At 41.0% G+C, this 17,968-nt stretch overlaps 1 protein-coding gene across 1 annotated transcript in view; it reads left to right on the forward strand.

Moving 5' to 3' along the window:
* Positions 1-17,968, forward strand: part of Dync1i1 (dynein cytoplasmic 1 intermediate chain 1) — a 312,054-nt gene that overhangs the window by 197,555 nt on the left and 96,531 nt on the right. The window contains exons 8-9 of the mRNA XM_059257353.1: positions 55-154; positions 10,582-10,707. Coding sequence (XP_059113336.1) covers positions 55-154; positions 10,582-10,707 — 226 coding nt within the window. The remainder of the gene's footprint in view (positions 1-54; positions 155-10,581; positions 10,708-17,968) is intronic.

The raw sequence follows: 17,968 nt of genomic DNA on the forward strand, positions 1-17,968 counted from the left end.
CAAAACTCGGTTCTGGAACCTCACTTTCTGCCTCTGCTGTTTAAACCCTCGTAGGGATGTGCAGGCTGGAGCCAACCTTTCTTTCAATCGTCAGTTCTATGATGAGCATTGGTCCAAGCATCGAGTGGTCACGTGTATGGACTGGTCTCTCCAGGTAAGGATTAGTGCTGATGGGACAAACTTGACTTGTGTTTTATGACATTTGTATAAAAGAGTAAGTTAACTGTTCCTCTATTTTGGATATATTTATTAATCTATGGCTCTCTTCTTTATGCCCATTGGTTTTTGTTCATATGTTTCAGAAATTTGGGGGTTAATTCTCAGATAGTTGTATTTATTAACTAGCATGTTCTCAGTAACAGACAAACAGCCAGGCCACTCTATGCAGGACACTTTTCTAATTGTGGTCACCTTTGGTTTCCTACTCTTTGAGTCCTGTGGATACTTTTAAGTCTTTACCTGTTCTGACCTCTCATTCAGCCGGTTGGGTTGTCTTCCCTGTACTTTCAGGAACAGCTTCCTCCTACTGAATTCTCTCTACTCTTTTCAAGTTCTCTTCCCTTTGCAGACATCTGACACCTTCTCTTCTGTTTGATAAACTCACTGACCAGAGTTCTCCATGGCTCCTCCTTGCCTATTCAATAAAAAAGTCCAAACCCCAAACCTGATATTTGAAATGAAAATAGGCAACCAAAAATCAACTTGATGAGTGGACAACCCAACCAGTTGACAACATACAAATCACTATGCCCAGCACCGAGCAATGAAGTAACATGTAAAGCATATGACTTAGTTGTGGTGGAATCAGTCTTTGAATGCCCGTGGCCTGAATTTTGAGCCATGTAGTCATTATTTTTAATCTATATAACTTACATGCCAAACACTATACCAACTGCCTTGAAAGTTTTATCTTATTTTACCCTCAAGAGATTTATATAAGGCAGTCACTGCCAATATTTGCATGGGATAGCTGAAGAAACCAAGACTCAGTAGATGTTCAGTAAACTGGCTAACAATCACTCAGCTAGGGTACAGTAGAGCTGGACTCGAGCCTTGTGGCATTCTGCTGCATAGGTTTTAACTGCTCTTTCCCTCAAAGAGCTGTTTCTGAAGCTGAAACAAAAAGAGCTTGGAGATGCTGAGTGATCCAGACAGAGAGCAAGTACCATAAGAGTTCAGTGTAAGTGAGGCTCACTCTCCAGTCAGACAAGGCATCTCTGGAGACAGTGATTTAGGCAAAGAAGGAGAAGAAGGTGATGTGGGAAGATAAGCAATAGGGATATAAGAGTCTCAGTTAATCCTGTTGGGAATTGAAAGAGAGCACAATCCCAATAACAGTACTGTCAGCAGCCACCAAGTGGGTGGGGGTTCTCTGCTCTTGAATCCTCTTTGACATCCAGACAACAGAGCACAGAGAGCTCTGTTGTACAAAGACTAAGACAGACAAGCTTGCCCAGTCTCTCTGCAGTATGTGGGTGGTCTGTGAACATGCCCTGGTGTACAGAGAAATCAGATCCAAGCCCTAGGAAACACTTAACTTGGTGTGTTCACTTATTCATGGTCTGGAAATCAGGCAGGAACTTTATCTGACACATTCCTCAACTAAGGCAACTGTTAGTGGTTCCCAAGTCAGCTGCTAAGGCTCCCTGAAGAGACTGCTGGTCTACCAGCCATGGGGCTGGTTCCACCTCACCTCAGTGTGTGGTTGCATGGGTTTGTTTTCACACAAGGTCTTCCCCATGTGACATTTGTGTCAAAGGAAGTAAAACTGGAAAACATAGAAGTTCTGCCAGGGAAAGACTACGTTTCCTTTCCTTTGTCTCATTCTCTCTCTCTCTCTCTCTCTCTCTCTCTCTCTCTCTCTCTCTCTCTCTCTCTCTCTGTGTGTGTGTGTGTGTGTGTGTGTGTGTGTGTGTGTGTATGTGTGTTCACACATTCATAAAACCTGCCTGTCTACACTGTGGAAAGGGATTTGAAATTGTAAGACATGCATTTTATAGACAGTTTTAAAGAAAACAGAATCACTGATTGTGTCATGATAGTTTTATGGGTTCAAAGAACCAGATTCCCATGCTTCTTAGATGAAGGGAATTTCTGAGTTGGTGTACACACTTGGTGACTTTCAGACAACAGAGAAGGATGTCACACAGGCTTGGTGTGTAATGGTTCCAGGTATGCCTTGGAGAGTTTCCTGTGTGAAACAAAGTGGAACTGGTGGGAGAAAGGGAAAGAAACACGAGAGATCTGCATAATTCTACTTTCTGTTCTGAGCTCCTTAGGCAATGACTCTCTAATCTTGTAATATTTGTAAAGTATCCTATGTACACCCCCTCATAAAGAAATGTCAGCTCTGTCACCTATTTAACAGTGTTTAGCACAAGAATACTGTCCATAGCCCATGAGTCAGAGTGTCTAGGTGTATATAAGTCAGACTTTTACCTTGCTCACATCATATGTACACCTTGCCTATGTAAAAGACATTTTCCAATGCTGCAGTCACACAAGACACTAACCTGAAAAATCTTTAAAAACTTGTCTGGTAATGAATTCAGTCAAATTTACAGAGCAAAAGGGAGTTCCTTTTGGTACTAGTTCAAAGCCATTAACACTTTTACAAGTGTTACAAGCACTTTATGCCATATTCTCCTTCTTGCCTAGCTTAGAAAGCAATCTTGATGGTATCTCTACATGTAGTCTCTGCATAGTAGAGTTAGTATAAGTATTTTTATCATTTTGTAAAGACTAGTTATATATTTTATTAATTTTATTTTTTAATTGAAATATAATTATATTTTCTCCCCCTTCCCTTTCCTCCCTCCCTACCGCTTCAATGTGTTCCCCCAATCTGTTCCCTCCCAAATTCATGTCCTCTTTTTCTTCTTACATATAAATGCATAGAAATGTAAGTACAGCCCGCTGAGCCTGTTTAGTGCTGCTGGTGTGTATATGATTTCTGGGATGCCCACTTAGAACTGGATAACCGATTAGTGGCCTCATCCCTCTCTCAGCTGCTCTTAGTTGCCTGAAGTTCTTTATCTCGGGTGTGGCCCCAGACATCTCGTCCTCCCACAGTAGCATTTCTCTTGATGCTGTCATTGTTTAGCTCCTGCTTAGGCAAGCATGTTGTTGAAGTATCATGGATACAGCTTCTCTTCATTTCTAGGACCCTCTTTTCTGATCCTCTGGCTTTTACAATCTCTCCACCCTCTTCCTCGATGATTCCCAAGCCTTAGATACAGAAGTTGCATTGTAGATACAGCAACTGGATCTAGGCAGCCCATGATCAGTTGTATTTTGACTGGTCATGGTGTTTTGTAATGGTTCTGTCTACTACAAAGAGAAGCTTCTTTGATGAGATGTGAGAGCTACACCAGTTTGTGGGTATAAATTTAAGTATTTAGAATGCAGTTGGGAATTAAGTTAGATTAGGAAAGTGGTGGTAGAAGGTTCTTTAAGATCCATGACCTAACTAGCCCTGGGAAGTTGGGTAGGTTTCTACTACCAGGCACAATTTCACTTCTGCTAAGTGTGCCTTAAGTCTAACTAGATAGCTGTTGGTTACAGCTAAGATATGAGTGTCACTACTGCATCTTAAGGGATGTTTTCCTTTACTGGTCATTGTTGTTCATAGGAATCAAAACTTGGTCAGACTATTGGTTGTTTTACAGTACCAGAAGATGCTGGCATAGCATCTTCCAGTACTACAAAAGCTAGTCCTCAGGAAAGAGCCGTTCATGTCAGATCCAGTTCAAATCCTCCAAGTCCTGTGTCTGAAGTGCATGCTGTCTTTAGCAGTACTGGTTACCCTCAACCTCTGGGAATTAACTTGGATTGGGAAAGTGGTGGTAGAAGGTTCTTTAAGATCCATGACCTAACTAGCCCTGGGAAGTTGGGTAGATTTCTACTACCAGGCACAATTTCACTTCTGTTAAGTGTGCCTTAAGATCAATTTGACAACTCTTGGTTACAGCCAAAGGCAGTAGCAGTAGACTGCAATGCTTAGGGAGTCTCTTGGACTCTCCTGACCAACAACTCGAAAGAGAGTTTTTCATGCCTAGTACTGGAAGTTGTTAGTCTGTGGTTCTTGGAGATAGGTAGGTAGCATTTTCAGACTAAGTGGCATAGCTTCATTTCTTTTTTTTTAAATGTTAGGTAAATAAAATATATGGTTCCTTATGGCTTTTTCGAACATTCATAGTGTTGGTCTCCCTCCCCATCTCCCTCCTTCTTATTGGCCTCCCTCCCCTCTTCCCATTTAACCCCTGGCCCATTTCTCTCTTGTATCCTGTTACTCCTCTCTCTACCACCACCAGCACCGAACAGCACTTACCTCCACCTTCTGTTTGTTTGTTTGTTTTTTGAGGCAGGGTTTCTCTGTGTAACCATCTTAGCTGTACTGGAACTCATTTTGAAGACCAGGCTAGACTTGAACTCACAGAAATCCGCCTGCCTCTGCCCCTGCATGCTGGGATTAAAGTCATGTGCCACCACGCCCAGCTAGCAGTTCTTTTTACTTGCCTTATTTCTGGAGTTACTCCAGGTTCTACTCACCCCTGAGAATTTGGAGTAGAAGCTTCAGATGAGAGAGAACATGCAGTGTTTATCTTTTTGGATCTGGGTCACTTCACTCAATATAATCTTTCCTAAGTCCATCCATTTATCTGAAAATTTCATGATTTCATTTTTCTTTACAGCCGAATTGTATGCCATTGTGTATATACAACATTCTCACTATCCATTCATCTACTGAAGGGCATTTAGATTGTTTCTGTTATCTAGCTGTTGTGAATATTGCAGCAATGAACATGAATGAGCGAGTATCTGTGGAACAGCATGCTCATTCCTTTAGGCCTAACATGCCAAGGAATGGTATAGCTTGATCATACGGTACATTTGCTTTCAGCTTTTTGAGACATCTCCCCACTGCTTTCCATAGTGATTGCACTGGTTCAAAATCCCATCAACAGTGAGTGAGAGTTCCTCCTTTCCCACAGCCTCTCCAGCATGTTTTGTTGACCTTAGCTTTCTGGGGTAAGGTGCAATCTCTGAGTCATTTTTCCTTGCATTTCCCTGATTACTAATGATGGTGAACATTTTTTTGAGATACTACTTAGCTATATTCTTTTGAGAAATTTCTGTTCTGATCCTTAGTCCATAGTTTAATTGGTTCGTTTGTTTTCTTAACTCTTTGTTTTTTGGGTTCTGTATGTATTCTGATGTCAATCTTTTGTCATATGTACATCTGGCAACGATTCTTTCCCACTATATGTGCTTTCTCTTCACTTAACTGTTTCCTTAGCTATACAAAAGCATTTTAGTTTTCTAAGGTCCCAATTAAAGCATTACACTGCTTTCCAAATCCAAAGTACCAAAGTCCAAATTCCTCCAAACAAACACATGGCCAGGTCTATCACAGCTATATTCCCCTCCTGGTACCAATTTCTGTCTCAGTTAAGGCTTACTATTGCTGTGAAGAGACACCTTGACCACATCACTCTTACAAAGAAAACATTTAATTGGCATGGCTTGCTTATAGTTTCAGAGGTTCAGTCCATTATTATCATGAAGGGTAGTGTGGCAGTGTGCAGGCTGGCAGTGTGCAGGCTGACATGGTACTGGAGCTGAGAGTGCTACATCTTGCAGGCAACAGGAAATCTACTTCTCTGTCACACTGAAAGAAACTTGAGAAAAAGAGACCACAAAGCCCACCCCCACAGTGACACACTTCCTCCAACAAGGCCACACCTTCTAATAGTGCCACTGCCTTTGGGGTCCATTTGCTTTCAAACCACCACAACATCTTTTATCTCCTTGGTTAGCTTGATTCCTTAATATTTTTGAAACTAGTATGAATAGAAGTGTGTGTACGATCTCCTTCTTACCATATTTTATTATGGTCATATAGGAAGGCTTTTAATTTTTGGTAAACCGATTTTTTTTTATTTTGACACTTTTTCCAACTTGCTGGTAATATCTAGGAGTTTTCTGCAGGAAATTTCGGAATCTGTAATGTGAAGTATTATATCATTTGCAAGTAGGGATAATTTGACTTATTTTCCTATTTGTACCACTTTATTTTCCTTCTCTTGTACTTTTTTGTATAGTTAAATTTTGGCAAGTTTCTTAACTTCTACTGGCTTGAACTTTCTTGTTCACGAAGTCCTGATAAAAGATGATACCTAGCTTTCATGCTTACTGTGGGTATTAAATGAATCAATACGTCTAGTAGACTGAGTGCCTTAAGTGTCTGGGACATGGGGTGCACTCGGTAAATACGACATGGCAGTAGTGGTCACAGTGGTATTAGTACTCAAAGAATACTACCCCTACTCTCTGCTCCCCAGAGTAAATTTCCAAAATGTTCCTTGGCCTCAGGAACTTCTGTGATGATGCCCTGAACATTTCTAGACCTTCTTCTTTTACATCTCTTCACAAAACCTATAAACTAATGTCCTTTGAACATTTTCTTCCTTAATAAAAATAATTTTTAATAAAATTGTACTTCTGGCTAGATTAAGTAAAAAGGAAGAATTTGTTGGCAAGCTAGTACAGTAAATAGGAAATCCATGGAAGATATGAAGACCTACAACTCAGGGTAGGAAAAAGACACCTGAGCAGTTTGGGGGACCTCACCAATAAAACATTGTCCCATCCAAAATGTACATCCAAGTTAGAGAACATCATTAGGTTGTTTTGGTCAAGCATCAGCTCTGTTCTTAGTCATCTCTGGGACTCTGGGCATCTATGTATCATCGAGCAATTCCCAACAGAGGATCCTGTGAGGCAGACAGATTCAGGAAGAATTTCCTCACCTACCTTCCTACTCTTGCAGCTAGCCACCTCCTTCTTCTCTCTTTAAAGCTCACCAAGTCACCATTGTTGTATATCACATGTCTTTCCCAGCTGTCTCCCTGAAATGCCCACTCATAATGAGAGCTGCTTTTTGCCATCTCCACCCTCACCACGTGCCCAGCTTCAACAGAACCTTGCTGATACTGCCCTCCTGGCTCACATGGTTCTGCTTCAGTGTCTGAACTGATATTATTCCTACATGTGTCTTGTTTCCCGCTAGCCAAGGGTGAGTTCCCGCAGAACAGAATATGTTAACATGAATGTTTCTGTCCCATATTGCATCTGATGCCACATTTTATTTATGTACAGACAACACTGGATACAATGGCACAGTAGACAGAAAGGGATGTAGCCCTTTGAACTCAACTGACTTCCACAGGGTTCCTCACGTTGTTGTTCACGAGCAATATGACTTGGAACATGTCACTTACCCAAGCGCACATCTTCCTTGTCTGCAGAAATGAGTAGACCATTACCTTCTTCATACAATCATGAGTAACATGAGTTGAGACATTGCCCAGCTCAATGCCTGGAACACAAGGGCCACTTAAAGCATGCTGGCGCTTTTCTCTCCAGGAAATATTAGATTCTGTTTTTCCTGAAGACCTAGCTTGACTTGAGGGCAAAGCTAGTAATTTCTGGGTAAAATTTCTCTAAGTTAAATGTAGGATAATCCAGTCCTTATGAGTAATTAAATGACCAGAAATTTCACAATTGTTAAAAGCATAATTTTAAACATTTAAATTTCCATAATTGCTTTGGAAACTTGATAATGAGTAAATATGACTAGCCATGCTCAAACAAATAGTTTTTTAAAAGATGTACAAGAAGACACTCTAAAATCCTAATAGTCTGCATGAGATAAGATGTAAGTCAGTCCCTCTACACCTAGTAATTCCTGTTATAGGAAAACTGCCAAAGGCATTTTCCTGGTGTTCTCACTAACACACTGTTTGCTAAAGAAACTTAAAAGCCAAACAAGTTAAAATATTTTTAGATGGAAAAAAAAAAAAGAAAACCTGCAAGTGGGTGTGAACGATGAGACCCAGATGTGAAGCTGTGGGATGCTATTCCAGACACATCTGGCTGCTCTCTGGCCCCTGCGGTAGTGGGGCCGGTGTTTACAGACTTGCCTTTTCACATGTGACATAGTTAAACTTCAGATGGACAGTCTGGAGACTTCTGTGTTTATCTGGATGTTAGCTTCATTGAATGGGCTCTGAATCAAAGGCCTTGCTTAATCAGCTTTGATTCATCTGCTGAGGAGCATTTTCTAATAGAGAGTGATGACTTCCCTTGGTGGCCACATCCATGTGTGCTGTGTGCCTATGCCTCTTCTGTAGCAACGAGTGCACTGGGACTCTCTGTAGTGGAGAGAATAAATAAAGCCACATGGAAGACTCAGATTTAGTTATGGTTCATAGGAAGGAAAAGTCAAAGTTCCCTTTACAAAAGTGTTGTTCAATTTGAATATGTACATAGCACAGTGAACAGGAAGGGTTCATATAAGCTGTAATAATTCTGGTGTATAACAGAGCCACTCATGAGAAGCCCAGGTAAGGATGGCATTGGTGTGACACGTGTTCTAACTTAGATATCGCTCATGAGTCACTCTCTTTATTTGATCACACTCAGGACAGAGTTCATGCGGGGTGAGAAGGTATTTTCAACATCCCTTTAGAGCAGTGGTTCTCAACCTTCCTAATGCTGTGACCCTTTAATGCAGTTCCTCATGTTGTGGTGACCCCAACCATAAAATAACTTTCATTACTACTTCATAACTGTAACTTTGCTACTGTTATGAATCATAATGTAAATATTTTTGGAGATAGAAGTTGCCAGAGGGGTTGTGACCCACAGGTTGAGAACCACTGCTTTAGAAACTTCCTTGTTATTGTGTGATTATGCTTCTTATATTAATTGATTTGATTACTGTGGTGTTTGATAACAAAGGAATTTAATATTTATGCTGGTCACAGAGTTACTGGAATAAAAGAGAGTTTCTGAAATAAAAATTATAATTACTCAATAGATTTCTTTTTTGCCTTAACACATCATGTGCCGGGATTTATTCAACTATGGGTTCAGAGATGATAAAACAACAACAATAACAATAAAAACACCCTAGTCCTAATACTCAAGGAGCTTGTGATTTAGGGAAATACACAGCGAGAAAGGAACAGACTACAATTGAACAACCACTTTAATAGGGGCATAAAAACATAAGGTGGCCAGGTGGTGGTGGCGCGCGCCTTTAATCCCAGCACTCGGGAGGCAGAGCCAGGCGGATCTCTGTGAGTTCGAGGCCAGCCTGGGCTACCAAATGAGTTCCAGGAAAGGCGCAAAGCTACACGGAGAAACCCTGTCTCGAAAAACCAAAAAAAAAAAAAAAAAAAAAAAACATAAGGTGCTAAGAGGCCAGGGAGGGCAGATGGTCAGGATTGTCTGGAGGGCTTAGTATCATCATTCAGTCTCACAGGTGAGTTAAGGGGTAAGCAACACAGAAGGATCCCCAGTGAGCAGGAGATGAGAATCCTAAGTACAGAGATAGTACCTGTGTGCTTCAGTTACCTGGTAAGACTGGGTAGAGAGTGTTCATGGGTGTAAGGAAAGGTCATAAGATACTAAACAGGGGCAACAGAGAAGGGCACACCAGAAAGGATTCTACAGGACTCGGATTTTCCCTTGAAAGCCAGGATAAACCATTAAGTGTCAAGCTGAGGGTGACTTGCCAAATACACACTTTACAAATTTATCCTGGCAATGGTTGGGGTAGGGGATAGATGGCCATAGGCTGTGGAAAGCCCGAGAACAGGCAGCTACCGAGGAGTCTGATAGCCTCCCTCATCAGACAAGAAGTTAATTTGGGTGTCTCTGCCCTTAAGAATGAAAACAAAACAGAGATTCAAAATGTATGTAGTACTTAGTGATAGACAGCATGTGGGGTGGAGAGAAAAGAAGGAGTGAAAATGAAAATAGAATGTCTGGTTTGGCCAGTGAGGTGAGACCAGGTATAACGCACAGACTGAGGGAGCCCTGGACAAGCAGTAAGCTTTGTGAGGAAGCCTATCAGCACATTTTCTATGTGTTCCTCATGGTACTGGTAAATTTCCTGACATCCTGAGCAAACCCCAGTGGGCAGTCAAATACTAATATCTACAACTCTGAGAAACATCAAGCCTACAGAGAAATTTGGAAATTATCAACATATTAAGATTTTTAAAAGCCATTGGGATTGACAGGATCACCTAGAAAGAAGGTAAAAGTAAGAGGAAAAAATAAGAAGTAAGAGAATAACCTTGTGGAGGTTATTGTATGTATGTAACAAAAGGAGAATCTGCATGGGTTTTGCAAAGCAGTAAAGAAAGAAAATCAGAACAAAAAGTTGTCATGGGAACCAATATAGAAAAAAGAAGAGGGTAGGCCAAAGTGATTGATTCTATAGGACTCAAGCATGTTTCCAGTCTGGTAACCACGCATGCACACGCAAATGTGAGAGACAGAAAAGCAGGGTGTATTGATTTGATATTAAATGCGCCAACTTTTAAAAAGATTGGACCACTTGAAATGTGTAACACAGCACAAATCCGTAGGATGAGAAATTTCTTTTGAGACAGCTGTGGTGGTGTACACTGATAGGATATGTTGAAGGCATCAGCACAAGAGGATCATGGGAAAATTCCTATGCCATCATCTTAACGTAATGAATTCTTGTAACCTTTCATTTAGTACCCTGAGCTGATGGTCGCTTCTTACAACAACAATGAAGATGCTCCCCATGAACCAGATGGCGTGGCCTTGGTTTGGAACATGAAGTTCAAGAAAACCACACCAGAATATGTCTTCCACTGTCAGGTAGGAGTCAGCAGAGTAAAAATAACTCCCATCTCCTACCAGACCAAACATGCTTCAGGCTGTACTGCATCTGTCTTGGGCTGGGAGGAAGAACTGAGTTTAAAAATGGAATTGTTGACAATTTTGGAAAATTCCCCCACAGTAACCTAATGTTTTGGGAAAGTGGCAGCCCTCTTCAAATAGTTAGAAAGCCTGGTTGGGGACTGTGTGTCATTTTCTTTCTATTTAAAACAGCCCCCATGAGGATGAGTTTCTAAAGACCTCGCACTTAGGAAGAAACTGTGGTGTGCCACTTCCTCTGCTCAGTGCGGCATATGCTTGCCCACCCATGTGGATGCCCTCAAAGCATTACCAGACGAGCTCCCTCGTGTCTCTGAAATGCACTCCAGTGGATGTTGCCGTTTCTAAGTCTGTAGGCACCATACTGTTCTGGAGATAACGATACTGTTGAAGCTGAGTGGGGGCGGGGGAGATTGACCACCAACACTACTTGAATTGTTGAGAAACGTAGATGGTGTTTCTACTTTGCAAATGCAGATTCCTTCAGAGAGTTGGGGGTGTTTTAGTCCTTGTGTCTAATGACATGTGTCTTCTCTTCCATTTGACAAGCTGGGACTGAAATTAGGCTACACTTGGGTATGTTCAGCTCCGCGCTGATGCCATGACTTTGACCGAAGGACAGGTCTCGGCATGGATCAGGGACTGTGCGCAGGAAAGTAGAAAGCAAACGCTCTGCCTCAACGTTTCAGTTCCTCAAATATTAGAATTCGGAGGTACCGAGAACTACCCTGAAAACACGCCTCTATAGAGGTAGGGAGGTAAATCTGCTGGTCTCATCCTAGGCAGCTCTGTGCCATTTTCTATCTAAGACCTGAGTGTCTTTTGAACTGAAATATGTTTACACTTTAGGACATTATCAGATATAACTTGAGGAACAGGAGCTGCTGGAATAAAAGGCCCAGCTTCAACGTGATTGAGTAACCTCTAACTCTGGCCATGTTTTTCTAATTTGCTATCTCACAAACGGCTTAACAAGAAGTCTAGGCCTGTGTAGTAAATAACCTTTATTTTCTGGACCTTTGAAATGAGAACAGTTTTGTTTTTTTTTTCTGAAAGATTATCAAGTTTGTCAGCCTGATAGGCTCTTTTTGTAAACATAGAAGCACAAAATCCTAATTTTGTTCAGTTTTAAGGGGTTTGCTGCATTGCCAGGAAAATACTATAAGGATTATGGGATAAGGGGAAGCACATTTTTGAAAGCCAGGGCCTTTTAAGCTGTTTTGATATACAGAAAGCATATCTTTAATTTTAAAGCTCCAAGAAGTAGTTCATGCTGTTTCAGTCAATGCTTACGATGTTTATCATAACTTCAAGTTTTTCTAATTCTATTAGCTGAGTACGGTGGCCTGTGGCAATAGTGGGTAATATGGTTAATATTCACAATATTATATAGTAAACAAGCCAATGGGATCATGATAATATTTAGTAAAGAAGCAAGGACCAAAGATCATCAGAAGTTTTAAAATTATTTGTTTCATCATGGCACAAAGCTAATAACAGTATTCACTGAGGCAAGCATCCTTTCTTCCTTCTCATGGCAGCTTATGATTTATTAATTACTTAAATGATTATTGTGCTTTAGTTTTAGTTTCTCGTTTAAATGATCTAATGTACTATTTTAGAAGAAAATATGGTCCTGGTTTTATTTTTTCTTAATCCAGAAATATGTGCATAGACAAGATAAAGTCACATAAGAGTTACCAAAAGATGCTGAATAAAATATCTCCATCTCCCAAATTCCCCTACAGTCTTTAACTCATCAGGTGATCAGAAGCGGGTGGCAATTTAAAGCTCTGTGTGCTATCCCAACTGGGAAAACTGGTCATCTGACTCTACAATTTCAGATAAATCAATGCTGTTTCATTCAGCTACATGTGCATCTGAAGATGTTTAATAGCAAAACTATGGTCTCAGAAATGAAATAGGTGGTTCATGTAAGTGACCTAGATACTCATGAAGCGCACATTTAGGGAAAATTAAAAATAAAAAAAAGAATCCTAATTGCAGAATGCACTCCACTGTCTAGTTTATGCTGGTATTTAATGGCTCTTAGGCATTCTAACTATAGCCACTGCAGGGGGGAAATTGTAGGCCCCGCTTTCTGAAAGGTGAAGAGAATGAGCTCTGAGCCCTCTTGGGAAAGAGGGAAAGATAGAGCAGTGACAGCAGAAGTAACCACAGTCAGCCCTCTACATCCTCGGGTTCTGTACCCATGAAGTCAACTCCCCGTGGCCTGGGAACATTTGAAAATAAATGTCTTACCGAACACACGCATAGTTTTTGTCATTGTCCTCTGAGTAATAGAACAAGTTGCATAGTGTTTGTGTTGCATTACGTATTACAAATAGTACCGAGGTGCTTTAAGTACACAGGGAGCTATGGACAAGTTATATGAAAACACCACACCCTCTTCCACAAAGATTTGAGTGTCTACAGAAGCTCAAAGAAGGGAGGTCCTGAAACCAGTCCCCCAAGGATACTGAGGCACAACCATGTGAAATCCTTCTAAACATTCCTGGGTATGTTAGGCAAGGTTCTTAGGAGATTTATTTTCCCAGAAAAATAGAACCAATGGGAAATATATATATGTATATATATATATCAGATATTCATATATATATATATATATATATATATATCAGATATTCAAGAGAAAAGGGTATTCATTGAGAGAAAGAGAAAGGGACTGAGAGACAGACAGACAGACAGAGACAGACAGAGAGAGAGAGAGAGAGACTTTTAAATGAATTTACTCTTAAATCATGAGGGCTAGCAAGCCCAGAATCTATGGAGTTGTCCAGAAGGTGGAGATTTAGATAATGCTGGATGCTCTGGTCCTAAGGTTGAAATCTATAGCACAGGCCAGCAAGTCAGAAGTTCCATGCTGCTAACAGAATCAGTTCCTCTTTGGGAACTCCAGCTTCTGCTCTGAAGACCTTTGGCAGATTAGATGAAGCCAGCTCTCCTTACTGAGGAGAATCTACTTTACTCAAAGTTTACTGATTTGAGTATTAACCATACCTAAAATATACTTCCCACTGACACCTAGACTACTGTTTCAACCATAAACTGGACACAGAGTAGCCAAGTTAACATATAACGTTAATGTTTTGATTTTACCCCAAGCAATCCAGGAAAACAGTATCTTTCACAACTCCTAAAATAAAACTAATTGCAGATCACTTGGGGATAGCAAACAAATAAATTCCATGTGGAAAGTTTAACTTGAAGAGAATAGGAGCATCCCTTGACGAGGACAAAACATACTTGAGTTCATGGGGAGTGTGTCTATGGCACTAAAGCCTTTAACATGCACAAGTATTGAACTTCTACTATTTACATTCCTTACCATAAGCTCTGGGTGGCTGCAGACTAGAAAGTGGCTCAGAAGAGTCATGAAGCAAGATAAATACCCGTGAATGGCACAGCTAGGTTGAAATCAGCCGACATTTCTCCCAAAACCACATCCTGTGTCATTCTGTACCAGTAAGGGATGTAACCACGTGTAGGAGCATGGCCTTGTGCTGTGGAGGGAGGAAGGTGAACAGAGAAGAAATGAAGCAAGCTGGGCCTTTGCCTAAGAAGGTTGACGCCTGGGTCCTTCCTGTCCTCAGAAATTCTGATTTACTTCATCTGGGGTGTAGATGAGCAAGCACTGGAATTATAGCAAGGGAATTGTAGCAGATCATCAAAGGTTGCTCTCTGGCAGCTTGACATTCACAAGTCATCAGATTATTATGATTTTCTAACCTGACAGGCAAATTCAGAGAGCCCCCCAAATTAATGTGAGAAACCGGGCTTGGTAGCATACTCCTACAATCCTAGCACTCTGAGTGTGTGGGTGGTGGAGCTGAGGATGGGGCATTGTGAGTTGGAAGCCATCTTGGGATACATTTTTTTTTTAGTTCCAAGCCAACCAGTGCTATAAAACAAACTAAAGTCAAACATATATGAGAAAACAAATTCCATCCCTCTCTTATAACCTATGTATGACTCTTCTCCTGCATCTTTTCTGACCTCTGACAAATTTCATTTATTAAAACTGGCACTTTCAGGATACTAGCTCACCAAAATCAAATCAGTTGAGTCCTCACTCTCTGTGGCATTCCAGTACTTTAAAGATTAGTTGAATAGTTTGCTCCAAGACACAGGACTGGGGATAGGAAAAGGTGAGTGAGTTGTACGATGACTATGGTTTCGTCGTTTTAGCTAAGCATTTCTTGTAAATCTCCATTGATTCCTCCCATGTTTCCACTACATAATTGCCAACAAATCCGGTGGCTCATAAGACTACTGTTTCAGTAAACAAGCTTCAACTCAGTCTTCCATCTGTAAGACCCAATGAGCTTTCAGCCTAATCACAAAAAAGCTTTCAGAGGAAGGCTCGTTTTTCTGTCATGAGGAGGAAAGGCCAAATATCTTCTCCTTCCGTGGGTGGCTTCATGTGTCTACTCACTACATTTTTCATGTGGGCACTGGGCCTGCATTTTCTATTTTCATTTCAATAAAAGCTGTCTATACTTGGAAAATATTGGTGCACTCTGCATAGAAATCAGCCATGTGGCCGGCCCCATCACAGTCTGGCAGCCTCTTCTTGCCTTCTGTAGTGGCTTCACACACTCTCATTAGATTATATGTCTGACCACCCTGTATTGCTTACCCTGGTGTGGTCTTTCTCTTTAAAATGGAATGAAGAGAATCAGAAATATATATCTTAGAATTAGCTCCATCGAAGTAAGTAAAAATGCTTTATTTAGTGGCTTAGTGTGGTCAGAGGTTTCCTTGGGTTTTTTTTTCCTCATTTTTCCTGATTTGGCTTCTTTGTTCGTGGCCTCCTCTTTTTGAGGATCATCTGGCAATTGCCTGCAACTGACCGTGGCTAACCCTCCACGGCTTCAGGGGGGAAGCGAAATGTGAAGCAGGGTGATATCAGCTGACATGACTGGTGCCAGTGTTGAAACCCCTCGGTTATATTTTTTTTCCTATGTGTGGCTTCACTTCTCATTAAGATTCTACAAAGATTAGAGATGGAATTGCAACTGGTGGCCTCAGCTGCCCAGCCTATGGGTCTGCTGAGGTTCCCAGTGGCCTTGAAAAGAGTTCCCCCTGTGAGGAGCAACAGTAATCCAGGAGAGAGTGTGGGCTGGTGGTTGGGAAAGAAAGTTAGACATTGCCGCTCCATTCCTGGCTGACAATAAAGCTGGCTGACCCTGAGTGAGCTGTGGTGACTTTGTTATGCTCTTATCCCATAAGGAGAGGCCTTCCACAGCCTCTGGGAGAATGGCAAGCTTCATTTCAATAAAGTCCATTTCTCACCGAATTTTGTCCCTCCTCCAACCCAAACTGAGGCTCATGGTCCAAATCTATAAAGCAACGTTGTGTGTAAAATTGTTGAACACAAAGCTCTAAATGAATTTAAATTTATTTCCTAAAGTATATTGTAACCAATGAGTACTAGAATATGGCTTAATAAACTTTTATTTAATATAAAAGGAGGGTTAATTTTCTTATTACCTACCTGATAAAAAGGAAGAAATATTTTTAAGTGTTTCTCTTGGATTTGCTAAAAAGTTCCTGTTAGCGACCAAGAAAGAAAAGAGACAAAGAAGAGAAGGTTCTTTGATGATCTGGGCTTTGCTTCGTATTCCTTGTAAGTTACTGGAATTTCAGCTGAAAGCACATCATAGATGCTTTGTAATGGGAAAAAAAAAAATCTGTGGTCAAGAACATGTAGGCCAAGGAGAGCCCAAACACTTTCCAGATAAGATGTTGGATGCATCTCAGCATCACAAAAAAGAAGAGGAGGCCTCAACAATTCCATTGTAGCTGTGACACACATTTCACAGTACAGAATTATGGAAAAGTAAAGGTTATATATATTAATAACATCAAGGTAAAATCAACTTACAAAAAAAAAGACAGAAACGCATGGACCAGATGAGAGGAACAGCCACTCAGTATCTTTATCTTCTGTAGTGCTCTAGGAAAAGGCCTAAGTGACTTTAAATATGCATGCTGAAATGAAACACAGACATGAGGAAACATTTCTTTTATGCAACTGAATATGACTGGTCTGATGATTGAGGCTTGAACTAGATGGTGAGTCTTATTAAATAAAACAGCAGGTACTTCATCTTCCATTTGGCCCAAGAAGCTGGAAGAAAAAAAGAAAGAAAGAAAGAAAGAAAACAGCCTTGCTGGCTTCCATTCCTTATCTACCTTCTCTTTGGATCTTCTCCAAAGAGTGAGTAAGACAAGGCCTGGGCACAGAAGTCTATGCCTTTGATCTTAGCACTCAGGAGGCAAAGGCAGGTGGATCTGTGTGAGGCCAACCCGGTCTACATAGTAAGTTCCAGGTCAGCCAGAGATACGTAGTGAGGACCTAATCTCAAACAAGTAACCTAAGAAGTAGAATTAGTCATTGAAATTATTACTAGGATAATTGCATGGATTATATATAGCAAAGAGATGGAATCCACGGTGACTCCTCATCTGAACCCAGCAGTAAAGGACTGTGTACACCTCTTGGAGTGCTGGTGACCAATGAGCAGTGAGTGACTTGATGCTACCACATCATAAGCATATAGCTTTGAGCAAAGTATCTTTAATTGTTTCTTCATCTTTCCATAGTACAGATGATCAAGCTGAAGCTTTCTGTTATGATAACTAAAGCTATCCCATTAACGTGCTTATTCATCTAGATGTGGACCCCAGAGTTGCACATGGCATCCATTCTCTTAAATGTCCTTCCCTCCTATTCTCATCCCTGTGCTACGGCCTTGATAGGATTTTCTCCATGTGTGCTTCAAGGAGTTATCCTCAAGAATTGTTGGTCCTGGTGGTGATAACCAACAGGCAATGTGGACTAGTTCTCTGGCCTGTCACAACCATGTCTATCTTCATTTCCCTGTCTCCTCCAGAGCTGTTCCCTGAAGTCAGAGAAACCTGGGTTTTGGAGAGTGAGGGTGAGGAATAAATGGGGATAAATGAGGAGAAGGGTCTATTTGCTTCTTAATATAATTGTGATGATAAGATAGTATCGGAGCTAGTGAGATGGTTCATCAAATAAAGACACTTGCTGCCAAGTCTGATGACCTGAGTTCCACCCTCAGGACCCACATGGTGGAAGGAGAGAACCAACTCCAGCAAATTGTCTTCTAACTACCACACAGGCACTATGGCATGCATGTACATAAATGCA

Source organism: Peromyscus eremicus, chromosome 3, assembly GCF_949786415.1.
Source record: "Peromyscus eremicus chromosome 3, PerEre_H2_v1, whole genome shotgun sequence".
In the NCBI taxonomy this organism is placed as follows: Eukaryota; Metazoa; Chordata; class Mammalia; order Rodentia; family Cricetidae; genus Peromyscus; species Peromyscus eremicus.